Source organism: Phalacrocorax carbo, chromosome 6 (genome assembly GCF_963921805.1).
Source record: "Phalacrocorax carbo chromosome 6, bPhaCar2.1, whole genome shotgun sequence".
NCBI lineage: Eukaryota > Metazoa > Chordata > Aves > Suliformes > Phalacrocoracidae > Phalacrocorax > Phalacrocorax carbo.
Window position 1 is genome coordinate 41,321,196 of NC_087518.1, and position 12,661 is coordinate 41,333,856.

Here is a 12,661-nt window from a genome sequence, read left to right on the forward strand (position 1 = left end):
GCGCAGACGGGCCGGGTATCGCGCTGCCGTGCCCCGCGCCGCTCCGCATCCAACCCCGCTCCCCGTCCATCCCCGCTCCGCATCCCCCCGTCGCCCGGCTTACCTTGTTGGATGCCATCTCGCTGACAGAGCGGTAGGTCTGGATGGTCTCCAGCTGATCCAGGCACCAGTCGAGCTCCTCCAGCGTCTCCATGGCCAACTTCTGGTAGGGCTCCTCTGCGAAGAGGCAGACGGACATATAGTCGGGCTGGCGCGGCGGCAGCCTCTCCATGGCGGGGCCGCCCGAGCCGCCGCCAGCGCCGCCGGAGGTGCCGCACCGCTCCCTCATCATGCGGCCGCCGCTGCGCTCCCTTCGCCGCTGGCGAGTAAATCCCCGCCCGCTGGCACCCGGCACAGCCCCGGCCCCGGCCGCCCGCCCCGGCCCGCCCCGGCCCGCCCCGGCCCCGCAGCCCGCCCTGCCCCCGCAGGACGGGGAACCGGGCGCCCCCCGGGCAGGGCCGGGCTGGGCTGGGCTGCGGCTCTGGGAGCGCCGGCCCCCGCGGCTGCTGCGGGGGCCCGGCCGCCCCCGCCGCTCGGCGGGGATGCTGGTGCGGTGCCAGTCCAGCTCCCCGCCCGGCCGGGCCCCGCAGCCCTGCCGGAGCCTGCGAGCCTGGCCTGGTCCCCAGCCCCAGCAGCCCTGCTCCCCAGCCCCGCCAGCCCCGCTCTGTAATCCTGCGTGGTCCTGCTCTCTGCTGACTCCTGTTTCCCAACCCCACCAGCTCCTGCTCCTTGCCAGACCCTGCTCCCCAACCCCACCATTACCGCTCCCCAGCTTCACCTGGCCCTGCTCTCCAACCTCACCAGCGCAGCTCCCCAATCCCACCAGTCCCACTCCCCAACTTCACCTGCCCCTGCTCCCCAACACCATCAGCTCTGTTCCCTCACCCAGCCACCCCTGCTCCCCATCACCCCGGCTCCCCACTCCTGCTGGCCTTTGCTCCCCACCAGCCTTGACCATCAACTCCACCAGTCCTGCACCCCGCTGGTCCTGCTCCCCAGTGCCATCCGCTGTGCTCCCCAGCAGGCCCTGCATCCCAGCCTTGCCAGCCCTATTCCCCAACCCCGCCAACCCTGCTCCCTGCTCCCACCAAGCTCTGCTCCTTGACCCTGACAGCAGGACAACGGGCTCCTGAGTGGCTCTTGGTGTAGAAGTTAAGGTTTACATAAGCGGATACAGTGAATCATAAAATCTCCCCATGAATGTAACTGCTTTTTATAATACCAGTGACATATGCTTATCCCATAAATCTGTCAAAATTAATGGATTCAGCATTTTTAATGGCACTGGCTGAGCAGGTAACAGTGACATCAGAAGTCAGGATTGCTATGATATAGACTCAGCAAAGTATCTGCTGTATACCACATACCCTGCATGCACATATACCCCATACATGTGGATGCCACTGCCCTCCCCACCAAAAGCTTGCTGGGACTGCACGGGGTGCGCTCCCCACAGGGCTGCTGCCCTCTGCGGCCCACTGTGTCCTTGGGGGAAGGAGCTGCACCTTGAGCCAGTATCTGCTAAGTACGGTATAGAGACCGTTTGTTCAACATTTGAAGTTACATGGCAGAAAATAAATGCTGCCAAAGAGTAATTCAGCAATGAACTCGCAGGGAGCACTTGGCACAGACACATTTTAAAGATTCCGTAAATCTGAATATTTGTGGCATTGAAAGTTAATGTTTTCTTCTTTGCTCACAGAGCTCCAAACATGGCAAGTAATCTCATTCTTACATACTTCTGTGATACATATATCAAATAGCAGGTGGAAATAGCCAAAACACACAGAACTTGGGCCTATTTTCCTTTCTAACATGCATATTCTCTATCAACTACTTTATCATGTGAATTTCTTGACCTGGAAAGGCTCAAATTCCTTGTAATAGAAAATGTTTGTATTGATAAGGCTCACACAGGCTAAATCATGGGTTTAGGAATTGGAAAAAAATAATCTCAGACAAACGAAAGAGGAGCTGACCATATGTTTAAATAATGAACTGTACTGTGTTATGGTAATGTGTTCTCCGGCTCCGAGGCTTCTCAGTAAGCAGGATCATGGCATGCAACCACAGCATGAGCTACATGTGCGTTCCTGGAGGAGAAGGAATAGGCTCACCGTGGCACTAGACCCTAATTTAAGCCGTTTGGGGATTTCCAGCCTTGCCCAGGGTCAGGGTTGCAGGACCTGCTGCCCCTATCGCTTCACTTCAAGTCTTCACCTCCAGAACCACCATCAGGCTAATGCAAGACCGAGAACAGAAATCTACACCTGTTATGGAAGGGCCTCCTTTCCCCAGAGCCAAGGAAGGGTCCGCACGACTCCCTTACTTTGTAATCTGAGTTTTGTGTAATAAAAGGGTGAAAAAAACCCCCAAACCATCAAGGAACGATATTAGGTATTACAGAGAACAATTTGAATTATGAAAAAAGGAAACTTCAGGGCTTAGATATAGAGTGAAAGGGATTGGTACTAGGCTACTGCCAGCTCCAAATTATTAACATTTTTATATTTCATTTTTAGAAGATGAGACAAAAATACAATGAATGTTTTATACATTCTGAATGCTTTTTAGAAGTTTTAGCCCAGTAGATCTGGGCAGTTGCGCAAAATGACCCTTCCTTCCCTCCCAGTGGTGTTTTGCAGCATGTGAGCTGCCTTTCTGCTTCATTTCAGTGAGGCTACCCGGAGGAAGCCTGTGAACAGTGGGGATCCCTTCAGGCTGAAGCGTGGTTTACTCATGTTAAAATATGAGAATTACCACTTACTTAGGCCTTTTCAACAAAAGCATTTAGAAGACAATAGATTAACGATTTAAATGCAGATGTTTGAAAACTGCCACTTACAATATCTCTAGGCATTTCAATGGCAAAGATATAGTAAAGTGATAGTAAACAGTTCTTGCTAAGTATCCTTTTAAGGAAAAAAAAAAGTGAGATCTGCTACTGTTCAAAAGCTGTCTAGTGCCCAGTCTAGAAGTGTATTTCCATATAAAAGCACTATTAATGTTTCTTTCAGAATTTATTTTTCCCAACACGACAGCCTGCATCTTTCCCCTGTCCTGCCCACAGCTCCATCTGTGTCTTCGGACCCAGGGAAAGATACATCGTCTGCATCCTTGGGCAGCTCTTCTTAAATTCTGAAGTGTCTTTTGGTTTTGACTAATCTAAATATTTTTCCACTCAAATGAGTCTTGTGAAGTGAGGGCCTGATGGCGTGCCTCCCTCCAGGCATCTGCACATCTCTCAGCTTCTCCACCCTCCCTGCCCTTCTTTCTCCGTCATTTCTGAATCTGCTGGTGAGTTTTAGTGCAATTTGCTCAGCCAGTAAGTACGTCAAAGATACTACATTCATACGAGGTTCAGGAAATTAGACAGACAAGTAGAAGAAAAGACACTGTCCTTCCTGACAGAAGACAGACAGCCCAAGCTCAGCCCTTCTTAGAAAGTTGGTAATTGTCTCCTAAGCCACTTTTTAAGTGACCCAGTCTAAGACCAATCAACCTGGAAACCCCAGTTCGTATCAAACCAGCCCTCCTTGGGAACGTGCAACTCTGCTAACTCCCTGTTTGCTAACTTGTGACTATTTACAAATAAATTGTCAAGCACTGGCTATGATTCCACAGATAAAGCTAACTTTGCACCAGGTGTTCTTGAAAAACAGCATGTGAAATTAAAATACATACTCCAAGTCCCTAATGAAACGTAGGATACACAGCTATCCACAAATAAGAGTCAGATTAAAGCCAATTAGAAGTTGCTCTTCTACAAATGTAATAACTGTCTGTGCAAATGTTCTTAAAAGGGAATAACACAGATTTTCTAACTTTCTGAATCATTAGTATTCATGGATATATACCACATTAATTGCATACAAATATTTTAAAATTAACAGTACATTTTGATATTGATAAGGGAAAACGTACTTTATAGCAGAACCCAACACAGACCTCCAGGGAAGGAGCAGCCTCTCCCTTCCTGACACGCTGTGCCACCTTCCACCCTGCCCAGTGGTCCTGCAGCATCAGCCCCTGGGATGGCACAGCCAGGGCTGTGTTTGATATAGCACAATATTGGAGAGTACAATGCCCTCTGGATAGCCTGTGATGCTTCGGTGCCAGCGCTGCTTGCAGCAGCAGCATTTGCTTCTGCAGAGGTGGCAGTGTGGGGCACAGGACGGGGCTGGAAGCGATGGTAGGGTTAAAATGCAAATGGAAGTATGGAGGAACCCTACAAAAGCAGGGGTAGAAGAAAAAGAAGTCTTAGAGGAGAAACACAAAGTGCATCGGGATTCTCTTGCTGCGTGGCATCTAGTGTCACATCACTCCAGGGATTCAAATAAACAGTAAACAGAAGTTTAGATGCTACATGACATGTTCTTTCCCTGAAGCCAAGGTGAGTGTCCCACAGACGTCAGGAGCGCAACACCCTCTGCCAGAAACACTCTTAAACCTTCTCACTCACAGACTTTGATAACCTTCCTGGTATAGCTCATGCACATGGTCACTTACGGAAGCAGTCCTACAATTTCTGGATATGGTCTCCTGGAATACTATATGACGTGCCTTCAACTGTATTATGTTTCAGTTTATATTTGGGTGTTGCATAACCAAGCCCTTACCCGTAAAATTATAACTGGCATTTCCGTCATTTTTGCTAGTGCCCTATGTGAAATAATTTCTGAGACAGAATAAAGAACTAATTAACAAAAGGAGTTCGTTTCAGTTTTCATATATTAAATGGTGTTTGTGCACGACTTTCAATCCCGATGGCAATTTAGCAGGAACTGAGGTGACATTTTGTCACAAGACCTGATTTGCTGCCAGTCCATCAGAGGACAGACTGGCCAAGCCTTCAGAAGCAGCACACCATTTAATATTTTTCCATTGGCCTTTAAAACACTTTAACATGCTTAAATGCAGTTCATTTATGTGCCAGTATTTTGCAACAACAACATCTTTGGTACCTTTTGCAATCTATTTCTTCTTCATGTCTGTAAGATGATGGAACATGGGGCATCTCTCACTAGAGAAGTGACTTAGCAGCCCATTTTTAGAACTTTTTCCCATTTACTGATTTAGCCATGCTATTGTTTTCTCACAGAGCAAGCAATGAGAGCTGCTAATGAATATGGACTTGAGGCTTTTTCTTCTTGAAATCTTGAAAAGTGAAAGGTTTTGGAGATCATCCTCCTTCCTGGGAGTAGTTCAGCATAAGAACAAATAAGCACTTCGTCAGAAGGGCTATGATGTGTTGCAGGTGAGAATGGGACTTAATATGATGAACTCTTGCCCAACGCTCCCCCAGCAGCCCCATCTGCACCATCCTTCTCTGCAGCACAGAGCTACAGCCCCTTGCCCATTGCACAGCTGTGTGTGTAAGCCCCTGCACCCGCCCTTGCCGCTGGCCAGGATATCTCTGAGCACGAGGCCAATGTTATCTGCAGTTGCAGCCACACAGCCTGGTTCCTCTCTTAACCCACAAACTCACTGTGCCCCATCCTGTTATCCAAACACACCAAGCCCCGTGAGGCAGCAAGGCGGGATGGTGGGGCAGAGACCCTAGTCCCCAGCCTGCAGGAGTGAATGGTAGCTTTGTCCTTGACTTACGCAGGAGATAAACCAAGTTAGGAAACATTTTGAAACTATATCCAAATACCAGAATTCAAAGTGAGTTTTCCTCTATCCTTATTCCCTCACAGTTCTCTCTTGTCACCCTACTCCTTTTTAAATAAACACATTAAGACATAGCATGTCTTGTTTCTGGCCAAAATACCAGCTCACAAACAGGTGAGTTTAAAAAGTTGGAGAGGAGTTGCAGTTCTGCTTTTTGCTCAGCAGAACATTGCAGGTGCTAACTAACTAAGTTTTCCATGATCTAGCAGGCTAATATTACTAACGGATTTCTATCTTGTGAACAGATTGACTGATTTGGCAGGCAAGAAACGACGAATGCAAATATTTGCAGACATCTTTACAAACTCAGCTCTCCTCAGCTCTTAAAGATCAAATTATGGACCAATTGTACTGATAAAAGACTTAATTCCTAATTCCACAAAGAAAAGAAATAGTTACTTTAATGGATTGTAACTTCATGCGTAAACCTTAGGCACATAGAGTTTAAGACTCAACCCCCGCCGAATAGTCTCTATCAAAAAGGGCTGCTTTCTGTGCCAAAAAAATTAAAAGAGAAACTCTTACAATGAAGGGTAAAAAACAAGGCGTTGCAGCTTATAGCAGTCTTCCCAGCTTTAATGCAGTGTATCCTATTCCACATGCAAAGGCACTTGTTTACAGCGCCAGTAAGACATCTTCTGGGTTATTTACTTTTAATTGTATCCTGGCTGCAATAAATTGGAGCTATTTATAATTATAAACTTCTTTAACATTTGAGGCCGTCCTTCCCAGAAGCACTCTGCACTCAGCTCCAGCCTGCCTTCATAGCAGCAACTCATCTGAGACGTGAAGGACAGCCACTGAGGTCACCAAAGTCCCCATTTTCCAGTGATTCCAGTTGATGTAATAAAAAATATTATCACTCTATCTTACCCTTATCTCAGCAATAATACAGACTCAGGATCAAGTTTGTTCATTTAAAAGTAAAATTAATCAGAGCTGTTGCTCACTTGTGCCTTGGAAAAGCTTTAATACTGGATCTGTTCCCAAATCTGGTACGTACAACGTGGCAATAGGCAGGCACTGAAATGTTCCCTGAATGTTTAACAAACTGATAAAATTCAACAAAACCTGAAGCAGACAAACACTCATAAGAAACAAAAGATTAAAATACAAATATTACAACAGAAAATGCTTCCTAACTCCTGCTAGTGACTCAGGAAACAAACAGTCAATAATCAGTAGATTTGGTGAACTGAGCTCCACTATGGCTCTTAGGTGAGCTGGGGCTTTTGAAGTCCTCATGTCCTTGTATGGGAACATGTAAATGTTTATCCTGGTGCATGAAACCGCTTGCAGGCACTGAAAACTCTGCTTTAGGAAATGTTTGAAAGCACACTCCCAGGCTCCTCGCTTGTAGAAATGCTTGAAAATAACATTAAGGGTGTAATTTTAAAACATACATACTTCTCAGTGTGAATCCATAGGACACAACCCTGGTCCAGAGGTTTGAGGCACATTTGAATGTTTTGTTTATTTACAAATACTTAAAATAATTTATAAAGTAAAAAAAAGAGGAACCACATTCAGATATGGAAATTTCTTTAAAATCATATCTTTGTCGCTTAGAATTAATCAGAGGACTTTATGACAACCCATGTTTAATTATATATAGCATATATTATAGATTATTGTAACTGTTGTCATTATTACAGATGACAAAAAAGATTAAGAAGAGAAGGGAAGAAAAGATTAAGAAGAGAAGGGAGATTAGTTAATCATGTGAATGACATTATTTTGTGAGCAGTATAGATATAATTAATGTTTACTGAAGGTTTCATTTATATTTCTTAGTCCTTGACTACTAATGACTAAGCTTATATCTAAGCAAGCTGGCAGAAGTCCTCTCGGTGGGATCCTCACATATGATCTGATCCACAAAAGACTGATCCATCATCTGAACTCATCTGTGCTTCAGCTGAGACCCATTTGATTTTAAGTCCTGATAAAGGTTAGAGGAGAAGAAAAGAAAGGAGGAGAAGAAAAGGAAAAGGAAACAGAAACAGGAAAGGAAAAGGAAAAGGAGGAAAAGAAGGGAAAAAAGGGAGGGTGGCCTGCGTGATTTAACAAGGTACTCATGTGGTCATGGCTTAGATAAATGTCACATGGATCCAGATCACCAAAGGTGCTCCCTCAGGTTCCCTTCAACAGAAGAATATGGCTATTTTAACTTCAGAAAGCAAGATTCATTATATGCCCTGCAATAATTACCTGCCAGTGTCTAGCATCACTCTAAAACCCGGGAGCATGGAGCATGTTCAGTAAAACAGGTTTATCAACAACCAACATGCCAAAACTTGATAGAACAGGGACTTGTGCAGGCTGTCAGCCATTTACCCTTTGCCTCCCCTAATGTATCTGTGGTTGCTTACAGATTGTGCGGACATGTTTACACATTTATCCCTGACAATGCCGAGTGAATAACTGACACCAAATAATTTATTTGTTTAATGTATCCTGTTAGTGCATTCATGACTACCCATGAGCAGAGAGCTATTTCCTTGAATTAAGCAATTGTTCTAACAGATCCGACAAATATATTTTAGAAAATGTATATGGGTTTGAAAATTCACAGGAAACAAAATCAATGGCACAGAGCTCAACTGCAGTGATTCATTTAAAATCCACAATGAAAATGTCCGAATGTGATAGCACCATCTTACAAACTGCAGGCACTGAAAAAAACCCTGCATTCTGTAACTACAAGTTTCTTTTACAGATGCCCTGTGTGTTTTTCAACATCCAGGGAGTCTATGGACCAGATTTTCAACTTTTTCTCAAGCACAAAAGCTAGAAATGTACCTAAAAGAAGGCATTATTCAAAAGCAAGATGTACCCAGCAGAACTACCCAATGCCACACGTGCTGGCAACGCTGCCAGCGCATGAACATGTTCCCTCTTGTAGGTTTATGGACACTTGTGCACTCCCAGTCCTCTGGACTGCAGGGCTGGAATTATAGAGTAATCTAAAATCATGGGAAGGACAGACTATTGACATGAACTTCCCCCCCTCCCCAACATTTCATTGTATGCAGTGAAACTAATTATATCTTTTGCAAAGATAAGTGCAGATGTGCTAAGAAAGGCATAAAGCCCCAGCACCTGTGGAACAGGTGGAGCCAGTACGTTCTTGAGCAACTCCCTGAACAAATGGATGATCCTGCCTTTCTCCCCCCTCCCGATTGTATTTTTGGGACTCCAGTTTGACCAGTAACTCTAGCTGCCCCCTCTCAAATTTCTCACACCTGCAGCTATACTGCAGTCTCCCTCTGGCACGCAAGGGAGGTGGCAATAAGAGAGAAGGGCTCTTCATTTGCTCCCCAGAACAGTGCAGCCACGCTGATAACCAGGAGAGATGTGGAGCAGGGCCAGTGGGTGCCGGAGCTAAGCTGGAGACGGGCAGGCTGCAGGCGGCGTGGGCACGGGCACTGCATGCAAATGAACGGAGAGCAGCATGTCTCAAAGTAACACTTTTAGAAAAAAGCTATTTTAGAAACGTGGGCTTTTCTGTTACCCAGCGCTAATACATGAGATGTAGTATGAGAGGCCAGAGTAGCAAAACCCCTGCAAAGAGAGACGACGGCATTAACTGGAGGAGATCCAGCTGCGGGGGAATGCAGGCAAAATCTTAACACAGGCTCAAAAGCAGCAGAAACAATGGAGTCTGTATTCAGAGATGATAGAGGAAGATAGAGACAAAAAAGTGAAGTGAAAGCTTTCTACTGCTAATTGCGAAAAATGCCAGGAAATGAGTGAGATGCTGCTGCCAGGAATAATGCTTCTGATACTGAAATTGTTGATGAAAGTATTTGACATGCGCTACAACCTCAGGCAAAATAAGGCCAAGATTTGGGGGGGCATTTTTTTTTGTTTTGTGTTGTTTTGTTTTTTTCAAAGCAACAAGGAGCAGAAGAAATGAACTCTTCTGTTACCCTACTGAGGAGTCTGGCATTATAAGTTCACTAATTAAAGACAGGTCCTTTCTGGGACACACCATTTCAGCTGCTCAGAAAGGCTGCTGGGAAAACTCAGCCCCTAGAAAAACGGCTTCAAAATTGCTGAAGACGCCAAGGCAGTGATTAAAAGAGCACCCGCCAAGAACGTCAGAGACGCATCCAGGCTCAAACTGGAGGACTCCAGGGAGCAAGCGGAGATGCCTCACCAAGCAAAGACACAGGGACCGCAGAAAGCAATATGAAAGGGAGAAAGAAAAACCTCCTGCCTGTAGGCAACGACACAAGCCCAAACCGCTTCACGTCCCCTTGCTGCAGCCATCCCAAGAAGGAAGAAGACACAGCTCATTTAACCACTGAAGCAGAGGTTTCCAGTGACGGGAGGAATGCCTACAGGGTGACTCGGCCACGACGCGAAGCACAGGAGACGTCTGCTAGTCACTCGACTGCCATAGTAGCAGCGATGTTTCTGAGTCAACAGCCAACGCACTCGCTGCCTGATCACTGAGCCAGCTGCAATGTAATTTGAGCAACACCGATAAGCAGTAATATTAGCCTGGAGAAATGTCACTGGGCAGGGGGAGGGGGTACTGGGGGGGCTGGGTGTTCATCTGAGCTATCTTTAGCTGTCTAAAAGTTAATCACCTAAGCTCCCTACACAGGCAGTGGAAAGTGGCTGGGACCTCCAAGGGGTGATCCTGGTCTATTCTCAGCATTACTGAGGCGATGGGCTGAATCACCCTCCGGAGGTGCCTGTCCTTCTCCATTAACTGCAGAAGGCACCTCTCTACTGCACAGTTGCAGAAACTGGCTGGAAGGGACCCCTGGAGGTCATCTGCTTCAGCCTCCCATTTGGAGCAGGACTATCCCCAGCTAATCAACAACATCAGCCTGATGCTCAAGTAGCTGTAGGGCACTGACAGACACCCCACACCCTTCCTGTCATCAGCCACCAACTGGACACGCAGCCTTCATCACCACCCTTAGAGCCTGGTAGTCCAGCAATATCCAGCCCTGTCAACAGTCCGTTTGTCCAGCCAATACCACCTCAGCCTCCACGTGGAAATGCTGTGGGAAACAGTGCCAAAGTGCTCACTGCAGCTGGGTATACCCACCCACAGCAGCCAGGCCACCCCCCTAGTCCTTGGAGAGGAGGTTGGGACTTTGAAGCACAATTCGCCCTTGGCAAATCTGTGTCTAACATTCCCGATTTACTTTCTTGTCCTTCGTGTGTTTGGAAACAGTCTCCAGTGGACACCCTCAGTGACATCTCCAGTGACCAAGAAGAGTCTGACTAGTCCATAATTCCCCATGTCCCTTTCACCTTTCTCAAAGATGGACCTTTTTCCTGTTGTCACAGACCTTCCCAAGCACCACATTTTTTTGTGAAGGACACACAGTGACCTTACAGTCACATCATCCAGCTTTTTCAGCTTGAACCCTGTCTAATGCCACAGACTTCAACACATCCACCTCCTCTAGGTTGCCCCTAACCCACAGCTCCCTCATGGCTCTCCATCCGTCTCCTTTCCAAGCAGGCTGGTGGGCACTAGGGCCTGGGCACAAGGCTCTGTCTGTGAAAACTGAGACACAAAAGGCACTGAGTACTTCAGCCTTTCATGTACCAGTCGTCACTAGGCTGTTTCCCCCGTAGATTAACACCTTTTCTGAACTTTCTTCCCCTATTCCATACCCACATTGGAGTCCTCTCACTATCCACAGCTCTATCAGCCTTTGGTCTGTCCAACTTCAACCTCACAAACAGTGCTTTTACATCCGTCCCTTGTTACCAGTCCTTTTCATTCTTCACCTGCTTTCTTTTTGTACTTTGACTTGCTGAGAAGCTCCTTGCTTGACCAAGTTGGCTTCTGCTGAAATTCCTGATCTTCCTGCACAACAGGATGGTTTGCTCCCATATTTGCAATACGTTTTCTTCAAAAACCAGCCACTACTTCTACTTAATTGGTCTATAATTTTTAGGTGGCTGAAGTTATGTGACATTGATCTTATGACAATGACAGAGCTTTGAGACCAAGCAATAAATGGAAGCCCTGAGCAGCAAAACAGAAGAGTTTTTGTAGAGCCCTGGTGCTGGGTGGCCTGTCCCTGCCAGCCTTGCTTTCCTGATTCCTGCAACCTATCCCAAGATGAGTGGCAGGAGATCAGTCATGGGGGATCAGCCACTGTTTTGAGGCAAAAATGAAACATTTCAAGGAAACTCATACCAAGAAGTCAGCCTGGAGCAAGAGCCAAGCCCTGATGAAGCCAGTTAAGTCAGAACTGGACAAACCTGCAAAAGTCCTGATTATACCCACCAGTACTGGTGTGCAGTCTGGTTGGGGTGGATCATCAGCCAGGTCATGTGAATCAGGTCACGGAGGACCTACACGGGCTGGCAACTCACTCAACAGACCACTGACTGTTAGCAGTAACTAGGCAATTGCTTACCAATTAGTCTAGAGTAGGATGATTGTGGTTTATTATCATGGGAGCTGAAGAAGTCACTCAGTTTTGCCAGGCTTTGTGGCAATAACTGTGGGTGCCCTCAAGGAGTACTTATCATTAAAATTAGTTCTCTAATGTCAGAGTCCAGTGGCCCCTGCGTTGGGCAGCAGGGTACTGAGAGTACCAAGAGCATCGCTCCTTCTAGGACAGGATGATGATATGGAAGAGGCAACCAACGGCTGAGACATCCACCTGGGATAATCTCAGCAGTTCAGCCTGGTGTAGTGCTTGGCTGAGCACCAGAAGCTGAAGCTCTGAACTGAAGGAGGAGTCAGTTGGGGGGTACAGATGTAGTTTTTCAGGGACCGCTGATGGAAGAGCCTGTGATATCACCACAGACTCCTTAAAAACAGACTGCAAAAGAATGAGGAAAATGGGGAGAGGATGCTACTCAAGTATTGCCTTGCAAAGAACTGGATTTAACAAAGAGAAGAACCAGAGCTTCAGTGGCCATTGCAGCAGAGTGTAGAAGATGTCTCATCATGAATCTT

The 12,661-nt window shown here is 46.5% G+C and overlaps 1 protein-coding gene across 1 annotated transcript in view; it reads right to left on the reverse strand.

The window, feature by feature from the left end:
- The window catches only part of PDE4B (phosphodiesterase 4B), a 192,491-nt gene that overhangs the window by 27,356 nt on the left and 152,474 nt on the right, over nt 1–12,661 (reverse strand). Inside the window, exon 7 of the mRNA XM_064454875.1 lies at nt 104–216. Within this exon, the coding sequence (XP_064310945.1) occupies nt 104–216 (113 nt within the window). The remainder of the gene's footprint in view (nt 1–103; nt 217–12,661) is intronic.